The sequence below is a fragment of the Hemiscyllium ocellatum genome, chromosome 24 (assembly GCF_020745735.1).
Source record: "Hemiscyllium ocellatum isolate sHemOce1 chromosome 24, sHemOce1.pat.X.cur, whole genome shotgun sequence".
Classification (NCBI taxonomy): Eukaryota; Metazoa; Chordata; class Chondrichthyes; order Orectolobiformes; family Hemiscylliidae; genus Hemiscyllium; species Hemiscyllium ocellatum.
This window is the reverse complement of record NC_083424.1, coordinates 9,759,720-9,775,781: the sequence shown is the minus strand read 5'-3', so window position 1 is coordinate 9,775,781 and position 16,062 is coordinate 9,759,720. Positions and strand designations below refer to the sequence as shown.

Sequence of the window (16,062 nt, the reverse complement as noted above, 5' to 3'; positions counted from 1 at the left end):
GAATCCATGCATAAAGTGAGAAAGAAATAAAATGAAAGTTGTGAAGTTGATGCGAAAATTCCTTCAACAACAGTCAAGATTAAATCTTCCCAACTGAGGGATTTAATTTTAAACATTATGGAGTCAGAGATGTACAGCATGGAAACAGACCCTTCAGGCCAACTATTCCATACCAACCAGATATCCTGACTCAATCTAGTCCTACCTGTTAGCACCTGGTCCCTTATCCCTTCAAACCCTTCTTATTCATATACCCATCCAGATGCCTTTTAGATGTTCCAATCATACCAGCCTCCACCACTTCCTCTGGCAGCTCATTGCATACACGTACCACCCGCCGCATGAAAAGATTGCCCCTTAGGTCCCTTTTGTATCGCTCCCCTCTCACCATAAATCTATGTCCTCTAGTTCTGGACTCCCCCACCCCAGGGAAAAGACCTTATCTATTTACCCTATCCATGTCCCTCATATTTTTATAAACCTCTACAAGATCACCCATCAGCCTCAGATACTCCAGGGAAAACAGCCCCAGCTCTCCCAATGCCTCAAATCCTCCGACCCTAGCAACATCCTTGTAAATCTTTTCTGAACCCTTTCAAGTTTCACAACATCCTTCCGATAGGAAGACCAGAATTGCACGCAACATTCCAACAGTGGCCTAACCAATCTCCTGTACAGCTGCAACATGACCTCCCAACTCCTGTACTCAATACACTGACCAATAAAGGAAAGCATACCAAACACCTTCTTCACTATCCTATCCACCTGTGACTCCACTTTCAAGGAGCTATGAACCTGCACTCCAAGGTCTCTTTGTTCAGCAACACTCCCTAGGACCTTACCATTATGTGTACAAGTCCTGCTAAGATTCGTTTTCCCAAAGTGCAGCACCTCACATTTATCTAAATTAATCTCCATCTGCCACCTCTCAGCCCATTGGCCCATCTGATCAAGATCCTGTTGTAATCTGAGGTAACCTTCTTCGTTGTCCACTCTACTTCCAATGTTAGAGTCATCTGCAAATATACTAACTGTATCTCAAACTCACACCCAAATCATTTATATAAATGACAAAAAGTAGTGGACCCAGCACCGATCCTTGTGGCACTTCACTGGTCACCAACCTCCAGTCTGAAAAACAACCCTCCACAACCACCCTCTGTCTTCTACCTTTGAGCCAGTTCTGTATCCAAATGGCTAGTTCTCCCTATATTCCATGAGCTCTAACCTTACTAATCAGATTCGCATGGGAAATCTTGTCAAACGCCTTACTAAAGTCCATATAGGTCACGTCCACCACTCTGCCCTCATCAATCCTCTTTTGTTACTTCTTTAAAAAACTCAATCAAATTTGAGAGACATAATTTCCCACGCACAAAGCCATGTTGACTACCCCAATCATTCTTTGCCTTTCCAAATACATGCTGAAAATGTGTTGCTGGTTAAAGCGCAGCAGGTCAGGACGCATCCAAGGAACAGGAAATTCGACGTTTCGGGCATAAGCCCTTCATCAGGAATGAGGAAAGTGTGTCCAGCAGGCTAAGATAAAAGGTAGGGAGGAGGGACTTGGGGGAGGGGCGATGGAGATGTGATAGGTGGAAGGAGGTCAAGGTGAGGGTGATAGGCCGGAGTGGGGTGGGGGCGGAGAGGTCAGGAAGAAAATTACAGGTTAGGAGGGCGGTGCTGAGTTCGAGGGAATCGACTGAGACAAGGTGGGGGGAGGGGAAATGAGGAAACTGGAGAAATCTGAGTTCATCCCTTCTGGTTGGAGGGTTCCCAGGCAGAAGATGAGGCGCTCTTCCTCCAACCGTCGTGTTGTTATATTCTGGCGATGGAGGAGTCCAAGGACCTGCATGTCCTTGGTGGAGTGGGAGGGAGAGTTAAAGTGTTGAGCCACGGGGTGGTTGGGTTGATTGGTCCAGGCGTCCCATAGGTGTTCCCTGAAGCGTTCCGCAAGTAGGCGGCCCATCTCCCCAATATAGAGAAGGCCACATCGGGTGCAGCGGATGCAATAGATGATGTGTGTGGAGGTACAGGTGAATTTGTGGCGGATGTGGAAGGATCCCTTGGGGCCTTGGAGAGAGGTAAGGGAGGAGGTGTGGGCGCAAGTTTTGCATTTCCTGCAGTTGCAGGGGAAGGTGCCGGGATTGGAGGTTGGGTTGGTGGGGGTGTGTGGACCTGACGAGGGAGTCACGAAGGGAGTGGTCTTTGTGGAACTTTGATAGGGGAGGGGAGGGAAATACATCCCTGGTGGTGGGGTCCGTTTGGAGGTGGCAGAAATGACGGCGGATGATACGCTGTATACGGAGGTTGGTAGGGTGGTAGGTGAGAACCAGTGCGGTTCTGTCCTGGTGGCGGTTGGAGGAGCGGGAAGTGGAGGAGATGCAGTGGAGGGCATAGTCGATCACGTCTGGGGGGAATCTGCGGTCTTTGAAGAAGGAGGCCATCAGGGCTGTATGGTATTGGAACTGGTCCTCCTGGGAGCAGATGCAGCAGAGACGAAGGAATTGGGAATACGGGATGGCGTTTTTACAGGGGGCGGGGGGGCAGGAGGTGTAGTCCAGGTAGTTGTGGGAGTCAGTTGGTTTATAGTAGATGTCTGTGTTGATTCGGTCGCCCGAGATAGAAATGGAAAGGTCTACGAAGGGGAGGGAGGAGTCTGAGACGGTGCAGGTGAATTTGAGGTCGGGATGGAAGGTGTTGGTAAAGTTGATGAACTGTTCAACCTCCTCGTGGGAGCACGAGGCAGCGCCGATACAGTCATCGATGTAGCGGAGGAAAAGGTGGGGGGTGGTGCCAGTGTAGTTGCGGAAGATGGACTGTTCCACATATCCTACGAAGAGACAGGCATAGCTGGGGCCCATGCGGGTGCCCGTGGCAACTCCTTCAGTTTGGAGGAAGTGGGAGGATTGGAAAGAGAAGTTATTCAGGGTGAGGACCAGTTCAGTCAGTCGAAGGAGGGTGTCAGTGGAAGGATACTGGTTGGTACGGCGGGAAAGGAAGAAGCGGAGGGCTTTGCGTCCTTCCTGATAGGGGATGGAGATGTACAGGGACTGGATGTCCATCGTGAAGATAAGGCATTGGGGACCGGGGAAGCGAAAATCATGGAGGAGGTGGAGGGCGTGGGTGGTGTCCCGAACGTAGGTGGGGAGTTCTTGGACTAAGGGGGACAGAACCGTGTCGAGGTATGCAGAGATGAGTTCGGTGGGGCAGGAGCAGGCTGAGACAATGGGTCGGCCGGGGCAGTCAGGTTTGTGGATTTTGGGCAGGAGGTAGAAACGGGCGGTGCGGGGTTGTGGGACTATGAGGTTGGAGACGGTGGATGGGAGACCCCCTGAGGTGATGAGGTTATGGATGGTCTGGGAGATGATGGTTGGGTGGTGGGAGGTGGGGTCATGGTCAAGGGGGCAATAGGAGGAGGCATCCGCGAGCTGGCGTTTGGCCTCAGCGGTATAAAGGTCGGTGTGCCAAACTACTACCGCGCCTCCCTTGTCTGCTGGTTTGATGGTGAGGTTGGGGTTGGAGCGGAGGGAGTGTGTACATCCTGATTTTCGGGATTCCCTCCAACAACTTTCCCACCACCGACACCGGGATCGCTGGTCTAGAGTTCCCTGGCTTTTCCTTACCACACTTCTTAAACAGTGGCACCATGTTTGCCAACCTCCAGTCTTCCGGCACCTCACCTGTGACTATCGATGATAAAAATATCTCAGCAAGAGGCCCAGCAATCACTTCCACAGCTTCCCACAGAGTTCTAAGATACCCCATATCAGGTCCTGGGGATTTATACACTTTTAAGCATTTCAAGACATCCAGCGCATCCTCCTCTGCAGTATGGACATTTTTCAAGATGTCATCTACTTCCCTACATTCTTTATCTTCCATGTACTTTTCCACAGTAAACCCTGACGCATAATATTCATTTAGTATCTCCCCCATCTCGTGTGGCTCCACACATAAGTCACCTTGCTGATCTTTGAGGGACCCCGTTCTCTCCCGAGTTACCCTTTTGTCCTTAATGTATTGGTAAAAATATTTTGGATTCTTCTTAACTCTATTTGCCAAAGCTATCTCACGTCCCTTTTTTGCCCTCCTGATTTCCCTCTTACTGCCTTTATACCCTAAGGATTCACTCAATCTATAATGTCTCTATTTGACACGTTTCCTTCTTGTTCTTAACCAAACCCTCAATTTCTCTAGTGATCCAGCATTCCCTATACCTACCAGCCTTCCCTTTCACCCTGACAGGAATATACTCTCTCTAGATTCTTGTTATCTCATTTCTGAAGGCTTCCCATTTTCTAGCCGCCCTTTTACCTGTCAACATCTGCCTGCAGTCAGCTTTTGAAAGTTCTTGCCTAATACTGTCAAAACTGGCCTTCCTCCAATTTCGAACTTCAACTTTTAGATTTGGTCTACCTTTTTCCATCACTATTTTGAAACTAATAGAATTATGGTCGCTGGCCCCAAAGTGCTCCCCCACTGACACCTCAGTCACCTGCCCTGCCTTATTTCCCAACAGTAGGTCAGGTTCTGCACCTTCTCTAGTAGCTCCATCCACATGCTGAATCAGAAAATTGTCTTGTTCATGCTTAACAAATTCCTCTCTATCTAAACCCTTAACACTATGAGAACCAAAATATTCTCTGACATAACATTCTTACTCTAATATTACAAACTCAGGCTGGCACAGCATTCTTTTGACATTACAAAGATATTTATCACACAGTGATAAGAATCAGTGAAATTGCATAACAAGCATTGAAAAATCATGAATAATTATTCAAGTTAAGGAAAAATATTTACTTGGCTTCAGTTGAAATATTTTTTCGCCAAGCATATTGGCAAATAGCATTTGTAAACAGATTTCATTGATTATGCTTTTTCTTTGCATCAATCTGTATCTATTATGCAGATTTTGACCTAGGCGCATGTCTGAAAAAGGCATGTCTATTGGGCTAGCCCCGAAGTGGAACAACAGAAGAATTGTTACTTACTTATCATTCTCTTGGGATATATACAGACGATTGGATAGACTAGCTAGGAATGCTTCCACAATCACTGGGTCTGCAACTGATCCTGCCTTAAGGCACCTAAACAACAAAAAAAAACATGAGTCAAACAATAAATTTATTTTTTAAGATGGGCCCTGAGAATCACTCCACCGCACAGTTAATCTCATAAGGTCCAGAGATAAATAAATCAATCCAAATAATCAGACAAGTCTCACATCCATCAGAACCATAATTGCAATTACTCATCATTGGGTTTGAACTGTTGGAAGTGTCACTGTGTAAGGTGCTGGTTTCAAGGTAAGACAACTGTCTGCCTTCCCATCACATTGCATAATTTAACTAAGAGCTGGGGAGCTCCACTTCTGCTATGGCCAATAATTCACCTAGTAACCAACAAGATGAAAGTGTATTTGGGGCCCTGTGCAAACTGGTTGTCACAAAACCTTTACTCTTGAACACTTCAATGTTTTCCTGACTGTGAAACATTTTAGGTCTGTTTTGAGATTGTTTAGTGCACTATGTAAATGTGTTTACTTTATTTTCTGAATAGGTAAATCACCTTGCAACTTTACTTACCCCCTATCAAAAGAGAGGGTGCAGACGCTGGGAAGGAAAAAGTGATCAAAAGTGAAAGATGAGGGAGCACAAAGAGGGACAACATGCCACATTGACAGAGGGTGCCATGAGCAACTTTGACCAGCATGTCCTTACTCTGATGAGCAGATAGAAGCCACATTGAAGAGAATCAAGGAAAGGCTTTGGGAGAGTTGGTGATGATGTATTTAAAAACAGAATGAAAAGGGGACGAGACACGCATTAATAATTGGAAGGACATCAAGGATTAAGCTTACTTCAAGGAGGATGACAATAACTTCAGTTTTAAAGACAACAGCTTACTTTTTGAGCTAAGGAAGCCACTTATATTATCAATGGGAAATTGCCAGGAGTTGAGGGGAGGAAGTAAATCTCAGAGGAAATGAGACAATGGTCATAAAACAGAACAGGACGCATATTATCTACTGTCTTCTCGCCGTGGCAGTTTGGTTCAACAAGCAGCACTCTTCCATCGAAGTCAGAAATTGATGGGTTCAAATCCTCTCCAAGACTTGAACACACAATAGAGGTGGCCATTTCAATGTTATGTTAGAAGTTGGAGAAGTTTTTTCTTTAGATTAAGAATTAAATTGATAGCCCACATTCTTGTTCAAGTGGACATAAAAACCCAAAGGCTATTTGCCTGGATTTATTTTCTGTCCTGGCAAATTCTTGCCTTCACCCAACATTACCAAGGAAAGGCATTTAAGGATGGGCAATAAACACTAGCCTTGACAACAACAAAAATCCCATGAACAAATAAACATCAGGAAATACATGAACTTTTTTTTTGCCATTTGAGAGAATTTACAAAAGAACTGGTAACGAGTGTCAACAAAGTGGCTACGTTTGAAATATAAATCCTTCGTTGTGAACCACTTTGAGACATCTAATGGGTAAAACAGGCAATATATAAATGCAGGTTACTTGTTTATATTGCAATGCTCCTTCATAGACTGTTTGGATTTTTCTTACCTACAGATATTATCGATAGCAATGTCCCTCAGCTGTTCATACATAGATGGCTGGTTTTTCTTTGGAGATAACACAGTCGCCTCTGAGTGCTCATTTGTTACACTTATCTTAATGTCAGAACCTCCTTTAAAAGAACAAAATAGCATTGCTATAGCGAAAACTAAGACTACAAATTATTTCAAACATGTGAAAGCTTCTAAGAAATAACATTTGGGGCGTGTATATGGTTCAGTAGTGCTTCTGTGCCTCTGACTGCCTCTACCATGGAAAACAGGAGATGGTGACAATTTTACTTCCTGCAACATAGCTTGATAACAGGCTATCACATATATTAACGGGCTGATTACAAAGAAACCTGACCCACATAAGATATGGCCCAAAAATGAATTGTTTAATTTTTCATAAAGATTAATGACTTGGATCCTGCACTACTTTTTAAAGGAACCATTAACATTAAATGATTGGGAGAACCTAATCTTTTTTTTAAATAATTGCATGCTATTTTATTCGGAACTTTGTGAATCATTTTAGCTGCTATGTTGGAATTCCTCACAATTGTGATGTGAGCAGAGTTTTCAGAGCAGGTTGATGAATATGGTTGGTCTAAAGCCTCAGTGACATAAAAAATCTGAATTAAAAATATTTCCTTATTAAATTTTACACTAGCACAGGTTAAACAGGCCTCAAGGAAGAGCAATGCAATTAGAATAATGTTGAGTTAACACTAACGTACTGACTGCTCTCATCACTTGTAGCAATGTTGCTTTGTTGCAACAGACATTTTATTTCAAGCTTGCTTACATCTCTATTCTAAACTGTATAGAATATAACAAATGAGCCAGCTATTGCAATAAGTTTAATCACTGTGTACTTGAGAAAGATCAGCCGAGAATGTCTTCTCAATGCTTCTGTCAATAAAACAAATTTCCTCATTGTAAAATTTCTTCAATTGTTTTTAAAATGAAAGTCATTACCACTTCGACAAATTTGCAACAGACTATAGTTATGCGCCAAGTTACCTGAATTGTACTGACTGTGGTATTTGTACACCTTGACGAGTACTGGTGAAGGGATCACCAAAAAATCTCTTAGTGATGCTGTGACCGAATGAACTGCGACAGGGAATCGTTCACACAAATGTCCCAGACCCTGGTCAGATAAAAGACTTTGATATGCAAAATACAAGCAATATTCATAAATGTCTAATGATACCAACAAGTAAACTGCAAAAAGAAAGAAAACCACGAAAAATATTCTTGACGGAAAAGCTTAATTGAAATGCTTAGTTGAAAAAACAAATTTTGGGCGTGAAAATTTGGTTTATCTTAGACATTGACCTGCTCAGGCATTCTGATGTGTGGTACATAAAGGCTTGAAAATAGAAAAGCATTCTGAAAGAAATTCACAAAGACTCAATCGATAATTGGAAGTCAAGCCATACAAAAATGATGATAGGAGGGTCAGCCCAAGGTGGGCCGATTCAGTGGGTTTTTAAAAAAGGAGGCAGAAAAATTAATGGAGGAAACTAGGAATGTGGGACGGAGGTGGTTGAAAGCATTGGGTGCCAATGGCGAGAGGATGAGAAGATGAACGTACTATAGGCCAGAGTCTGCGCAGAGTATTCAAGATGGATGGGACATGAAGTGTTCTGGACAGTCAGGGAAGGAGAGCAAGAGATCTCAATACACATGTTCCATAAGTGAGAGCAGCCTTCTGATGCAGTGAGAAACCCATTTCACACTCTCCAGGTGGGGAAGTAAATGCCTGCTACAGTATTAACCCAAACAAAAAGAAGCTCTGACGGTCAAATCGTGGCTGGTTGAGCTTAATTCATCTCAGTCAGGGCATGAAGTGGGACATTGCACCTGGTAAACACAAAGTACAATAGACTGGGTTCCTGTTGTTGATCGAGAAATGTGCTACACTTTGCTCAATGAAAACAGGTCAAGTGCCCAGCAATAAAAGGCACAAAAATTTGCATTTTTATTTAAGCTGCTGAGTTTCCCAAAGAATTTCACAATTGAAATTACTTTTGAAATGCAACTTGTTACATTTGCTTTGGGAGATGCAGCAGACAACTGGTACAGCAAGATCCCAGAAACCGTAGCAAAGAAGGGCAACTCGAGATGGGTGATTAATGTTGGCCTGGCCAGCCATGCTCACAACTCTCAAACAAATAAATATAACTTTTTATAGCAAAGACAGACAGGAGTGGCAGTACGCCATTCAGTCCCTCAAGCATGCTGCACTAACCTCAATCAAATTATCTTTTTTATCGGTAAGGTCATCTCTTCCTCTGAGGTTAATAAATCTGAATACTCACCACACTCTAGGAAGAAATTTGGCACCATCTCATTCCTAAATAGCTTGGCCCTTATTCTGAGACTGCATCCCATAGTTTTAGACCATCTACAGCCAGAAAAAAAAACCCTTTCTGCACCTACCCTCTCCAGCCCTTCATAAATTTTATCAAGTTTCAGCAAGATGGTCTCCCATTCCTCTAAACTCGAGGTCCAATCTTCCCAGTCTTTCCTCATACAACAGTGCTACCCTACCAAGAATTAGTCTGGTGAATCTTTGATTCCTTCTTATTGCTACACACTCATCCTCTTGTGATAAATTGGACTTCCCACTGCACTGACACTTCAGCCTTCACTGACTCATGAACAAGGAAACCAAGGTTCTTTTACATATCAATACTTGCCACTCTCGCAGCATTTATGGAATAATCTACACCTTTGTCCTTCCAAACAAAGTGGATAACCTCAAACCTCCACGATATTCCTGCCCACACTCTCAACTTGTCCCTTTGCATTATTCAAACTCCTGTTCCAGACTAGCTTTGTGACATCCAGAAACTATGAAATCTTACAAATCCAGATCATTGGCATTGCTTGTAAACAGCTGCGGACCAAGCACTGATCCTTGACTTCAAAAGCTGGCTAAGATGCCAGAAGATCTTCTTTTCTCCCCGTGGCAGAGTGCCACATGATCTTTTGCATCCATGTAAACAAGGAAACACGAACATTTCATCCTAGAGACAACAGTTCTAACAGTCGCCTCTCCCTCTGTCAGACAGCCAAATCCTTGGCACTGGATATGAATCCATTACCTCATGTCACTGGGGTAAGAGCATCACCAAATGGGTCTGACACTTGATCACAGGGCTTCTGGACCACAACCTGACTGAATTCTTTGCATTGTGAGCTCCAATACATCAACGGCTGCCATGGAGCTCCAACTGAGGAGCAACAAACAGGCTCCTGAAATCATCAAGTCCTTTTCAAAAAGGGCTCAGGGCCTCACTGGCCAATCCTGGATGCCTGAACCCTGTCCTGAAAAACTCACTGAAAGGTGAGTGCTTTTGAAAAAAAAAATCTATTGATTAATTAGCTCCCCAGCTCTTGGTCTCACCTCCTTCCCGACACTCATCTCTAACCGCTGATGACTCAGACCTTCACCCTTTGGCTCGCTACACCATCACCTCCAAACTTCACCCTGCTCTCTCAGGTCTCAGGTGTTCAAGCACCAAAAAGGGATCACATTTGTAAAGGATGTGGGGAGCACTGCTTAGTGGAAAACACAGAGGGATTAATGTGATAGCTCTAGTACATAGAACAAAGCAGCACAGGAACAGGCCCTTCAGCCCACCATATCAGTGCACACTATAACACTATCCGAAACTATGTCGGTCTGCCTGCACATCATCTGTGTCTCTCTATTCCCTGCCGATTCATATGTCCGTCTAAATGCCTCTTAAACGGTGGTATCATCTCTGCTTCTACCACGACCCTAACAATGCAGTCAATCTTACGCGTTAAAACTAGCATCACACATCTCCTTTCACCTTAAACTGATGCCCCCTGGCATTTGACATTTCCGCGCTGGGAAAAAAAACTCCAACTAGTCATCCTTTGCAAGTCTCTCAAACTCTATAGATTTCAATATTCATTTTGAAAGTTGAAACATACCTGTAGACAACAAATCAGAAGAGGCATGTGTGACAGAATTATTTTACTGGATGTCTTTGACTGCAGTTTCTCTGAAAGCTTTGAACAGAGGTTTTCTGCACCTTCATGGAAAGAATTCCACAAGTTAAACTTCTGAAGAAAAGAATTTACTCTGTTATAACCATAAACTTTGACTGTACTTCATGAATCAATCATATTATATACTCTTTGCTCTCGAAGGTTACAGTATCCAAAAACTGCACTTTTAAAAGAAAATCTATCTTCAGAATAACAATGAAGATACAAATAATTCTCATACTCTGTTTCTATTAAAGCTATGGATCTCAATGAATTGTCAGCAATTTCAGATGTATCAAACATAAAATGTTCATAACTAATAAGGCACTAAGGGTAAGGTGTTCAACCAAAATAGATCTTCAGTGTGTCCTTACGGGAATGGAATTTCAGTCACTCAAAATGGCAGAGCATGCTAATAAAACATTAGCTTTCACATTAAAAACCAGTGAGAAAATACAATCACCAATTTTCATCAAATGACTCAACTGTCAACCGCAGTGCCGGGTGTGGTACTGAGTCAGACCTGATTCTTGGATTGTGCCAAGTTGCCGGGGTTCAGATAAGGAAGCAATAAGCTATCAGCTGCAGATTCACAAAGAAATGAACCAAAATTTGAGGAGGTGGCGGCCTAGTGGTGTCATCCTAAGACTGTTAATCCAGAAACTCGGGTAATATTGTGGGGGCCCGGTTCAAATCCCAGCATGGCAGATGGTGGAATTTGAGTTCAACAACAAAAGAAATCTGGAACTAAGAATCGACTGAAAACCATGAAACCATTGTCGATTGTTGGAAAACCCCATCTGGTTCACTCATGCCCCTCAGCGAAAGAAATCTGCAATCTTGACCTGGTCTGGCCTACATGTGACTCCAGAACCACAGCCATGTGGTTGACTCTCAATCATCCGCTGAAATGGCCTAGAAGCCACTGAGTTACACCAATCACGACGGAGTCTCAAAGAAATGAAACGAGATGGATCACCTGACATCGGCCAAAACACTGGGTAAGACAATGGCAGAAACAGTCTTGTCGACCCTGCAAAGTTCTCCTTAGCCTAACCCTATTGGGACAGGTGTCTCACAGACTACTCAAGCAACAGCCTGACAGTCATACTCTCAGAATCATATCTTACAGACAATGTCTCAGACATTAACATCACCAACTGTGGTTATGTCCTGTCCCACCACAGTACAGACCCAGCAGAGGAGGCAACACAGTGGTATACAAATGCAAGGGAGTTACCCAGGGAGTCTTCAACATGAACTCCAGACCTCACGAAGTCTCAGAACTTCAAATCTCATGGACAAGGAGATTACAAAGTAATTCTGTTGATTACAAAGTACATTGCTCCCTCAGCTGATGACTCCGTATTCCTCTATATTGAGCAACAACTGGAGAAAGCACTGATGTAGCAAGTGGTGAAAATGTCCTCTGGGTGGGGGATTTCAATGTCCACCCACCCAGAGTGGCTCAGCAGCAGTACCACTGATCAACTGGTCGGGTCTTAAAGGATATAGCTGCAAGGCTGGGCCTGTGGCAGGTGGTGGGGAAACATCAGTGCAAAATATAAAGGCTGAACCATTTACAGCAACCTTCAGTCTGAAGTACTGAGTGGATGATCTATCTCAGCCTCCTCCAGTGGTTGCCAACATTACAGATACCAGTCTTCAGCCAATTCAATTAATTCCATGTGATATTGAGAAACAGTTGGAGACACTGGATACTGCAAAGGCTATAGGCCCTGACAACATTCTGGAAATAGTACTGAAGACTTGTGCTCCAGATCCTGCTGCTCCCCTAGCCCAGTACAGTTACAGCACCAGCATTTACCCGACAATGTGGAAAACTGTGCAGGCATGTCCCGTACTTAAGAGGACAAACTCAACCAAGACAACTACCAGCCCAATCTATCTACGCTCAATCACCAGCTAAGTTATGGAAGGTGCAATCACTAGTATTATCAAGCAGCATTCCTCAGCAATAATCTATTCAGTGATGCCCAGTTTGGGTTCCACCAGGGCCACTCAACTTCTGACCTCATTATAGCCTTGGTCCAAACATGGACAAAGGAGATGAATTCCAGAGGGGAGGTGAGAGTGGCAGCCTTGACATCAAAGCTACGTTGGACAGAGTGTGACAATAAGGAGACCTGGCAAAACAGGAAATCAATGGGTATCATGGAGCAAACCCCCCCCCCCACACTGGTTGCAGTCATACCGGGAACATAGGAAGATGGACATAGTTGTTGGATGTCTGATTAGTCAGCTCCAGGACATCTCTGCAGAAGTTCCTCAGGGTAATGTCCTATGTCTCATCATTTTCATTGATTTCATCAATGACCTTTCTTCCACTTTAAGATCAGAAGTGGAGATGTCTGCTGATGACTGCGCAATGTTCAGCACCATTCACAACTCCTCAGATACTGATGCAGTTCATGTTCAAATGCAACAAGATCTGGACAATATCCAGGCTTGGGCTGACAACTGGCAAACAAATGCCAGGCTATAATCATCAACAGTAACAGTCAATCTAAACACCATCCCTTGACATTTAATTCTATTACCATGACTGAATCCTCCACTATCCACATGCTGGGGATTACCATTGATCAGAAACTCAACTGGAGTCCCCACATGAATGCAGTGGCTACAACAGCAGGTCAGAGTCTAGGACTCCTACAGTGAGTAACTCACCTCCTGCCTTTCCAAAGCCTGTCCATCAACGACAAGGCACAAGTCAGGAGTATAATTGAATACTCCCCACTTACCTGGATAGGTGCGGTCCCAACAACACTCGAGAAGCTTGACACCATCCAGGACAAAGCAACATACTTGATTGGCACCACACCCACAAGCATCCATTCCATTCCGCTACCATCACTCAGTAGCAGCAGTGTGTACGGGATACACTGCAGACATTCACCAAAGACCCTCAGAGAGCACCTTCCAAACCCCATGATCACTTCCATAAACAAGAATAAGGAGAGCAGATACATGGGAACACCACCTGCTGCAAGATCCCTCTAAGCCACTCACCATCCTGACTTGGAAACATATCTCCGTTCATTCACTGTCGCTGGGTTAAAAACTTGGAATTCTCTCCCAAAGGACATTGTGGGTCAACATTCAGCATGTAGCCTGTAGTGATTCAAGAAGACAGCTCACCGCCACCACTTTCTCAAGGACAACTAGGGACGGGCAATAAAGACTAGCCAGCCAATGACGCTCAAATTCCACAAACAAATAAAGAAGTAATAAATTGCCAGCAAGTCTCCGGGCAGCATCCGTGGAGAGAAATCAAAGTTGACGTTTTGTGTTGAGTGATCCTTCTGCAGACCTGCTGAGATTTTTGCAGAGATTTCTATTTTTGTTTCTGATTTACAGCATTCACAATTCTTCCGGTTTTTAAAAAAAATTTCCTCAGGTTGATGTTTATCCAGTGACCTCTCTGATAAAAAAACAATAACAGACATCGACACAAATGTCCCCCTCAACAGGATAACATTCCAGCCCAGTAGAGAGAGGGGTTGCCAGGAAAACAGAGGTTTTCCCGATGCATTCCTGGTGCTGAGATTTCCGAAGGCTGAGTTGGGAAGGAAATCAGCACTAAGCAGGTAGCCAGGTGACTGAGACCTCTATTAGGGGAGATCTGTGGCCTTTTATGGCATTTTGCCCCCTGTTGCATGCACAGAAACTGCAAGCCCAATGATCTCACTGTTACAAGTTGGGGTAGGGACAGCCACCAGATATAGAAACTCCATACCTCATTGCCAGGGATGTGAACATGAACAGCCATAATTGTGGGACATCACAATGCAAGAGTGAATCTCCCTCCAGTCAATCCCAATTGACTTCCCCCATCGATCGTGTTTATTTCTACACTGCTGTGTCGGCCAATGAAGGTATCCAGGGGACCTATGATTTGGTTGGTAGCATTGAGAGTTTGCATGGTGTCCTTAATTGGACAGAGAGGTCAGGAGGTGATCAGTTGGGAAGTCAACCAACACCCCTAAGTCAGTCTTGCTGCTGGCAAGTGTTCGCTCACATTCCCCATTTGGCCTTTATGAATATCTAAGCCTCAGTGTTTAGAATAACCTGAGAAACAGCCAGATGGGTCAAGACAAAGTGTTATCTTCATAACATTATCTGAATAAGGAGGATCTTTTAAAGGAGAGGCAAATAAATAAAACGTCACTGATACCGATCAGCACTGCCATCTTAAAAAAAAGTTAAAATGTTTTAACCTTGTACAGGAACAATGCAAAACATGGTCAACATTTTTAACGTAACTAAGCCACTCAACTGGCCAGATTATTTTACAGTCGAAGAGTGTGGTGCTGCAAAAGCACAGCCAGTCAGACAGCAATCCAAGGAACAGGAATAGCGACACTTCAAGCATAAGCTCTTCATCAGGAGGTTTATGCCCAAAACGTCGATCCTCCTGCTCCTAGGATGCTGCCTGATTGGCTGCACTTTTCCAGCACCACCCTCTTCGACTCGGACCTCCAGCATCTGCAGTCTTCACTTCTTCCTCAGTTATTTTACAGATAATTGAAAAAAAAAGAGATTTCCACTTTTTAAATATTCTTTACCTTGCTCATCTTTAACGGCCCACACCATTAAATCCACACATGCAGCATTTGCTTGACATCTGAGTTTCAGAGGGTTAAATTCATGATGAATATACTCTGTATCATGCAGTATCTTCTGGAGTTCAGACTGACTACTATTAAACTGCTCGAGGACAAAATCATGAACCTCCTTCACAAATGCAGTCTGGAGATCTGAGAGGACAAAATTGGTTAATGCTGACAGTGCAAAAGAGAAAGAGATTTTGGCAAATGGATATATCCAAGCTCCTGAAACCAGATTCCCTTGTTTACAGCAATACTCTCCTGTCAGACAGGAATGAACAAAGGGTTACTTGAAATATTAGTAAATGGCAAATCTATATACCCAGCCTTCTAAACAGTTGTATTAAATAATATTATCTAATTCCACTCATTATTTGTTTACGGTAAAATAATAATTAATAATCATATATAACCTGCTTATTGTAGCTCAAAACAAATTCCAAATTGTGTTTAGTAATAATTTGTGGCCTTGTTCATAGATTTGAAATTCTGTGCAAAAAGAATGCAAATTCCTGTTTATTTTGCAGCATTCAGTGATTATTTTTAGAATCATAAAGTAGGCTCACGGGAGTTAAAACAGAGAACCTCTAGAAGCTACTCTAAACTATGCAAACAAGTCGAATAAATTTTGCATTGTCATCTGAATCCAGAGACAGCTCAATTCCCTGAGACATATCACAGTCTTCTTTAGTCTTTATAACCAGCAATGCTCAGGTGCATCATTTGTAGTTAGACAAAGCGGTTTCAGAACTCATTTAACTCAAAGGACTGCATTGCTTCAGGGATATTTAACATGAAAAGCCATAACGAGAAAAGGAC

The 16,062-nt window shown here is 43.5% G+C and overlaps 1 protein-coding gene across 3 annotated transcripts in view; it reads right to left on the bottom strand.

Moving 5' to 3' along the window:
* Positions 1-16,062, bottom strand: part of pi4kab (phosphatidylinositol 4-kinase, catalytic, alpha b) — a 166,941-nt gene that overhangs the window by 127,182 nt on the left and 23,697 nt on the right. For all 3 annotated transcript variants that reach the window (XM_060843454.1, XM_060843455.1, XM_060843456.1), the window contains 5 exons: positions 15,202-15,393; positions 10,556-10,656; positions 7,604-7,733; positions 6,585-6,708; positions 4,998-5,093 (listed from right to left, as the gene is read on the bottom strand). In XM_060843454.1, coding sequence (XP_060699437.1) covers positions 4,998-5,093; positions 6,585-6,708; positions 7,604-7,733; positions 10,556-10,656; positions 15,202-15,393 — 643 coding nt within the window. The remainder of the gene's footprint in view (positions 1-4,997; positions 5,094-6,584; positions 6,709-7,603; positions 7,734-10,555; positions 10,657-15,201; positions 15,394-16,062) is intronic.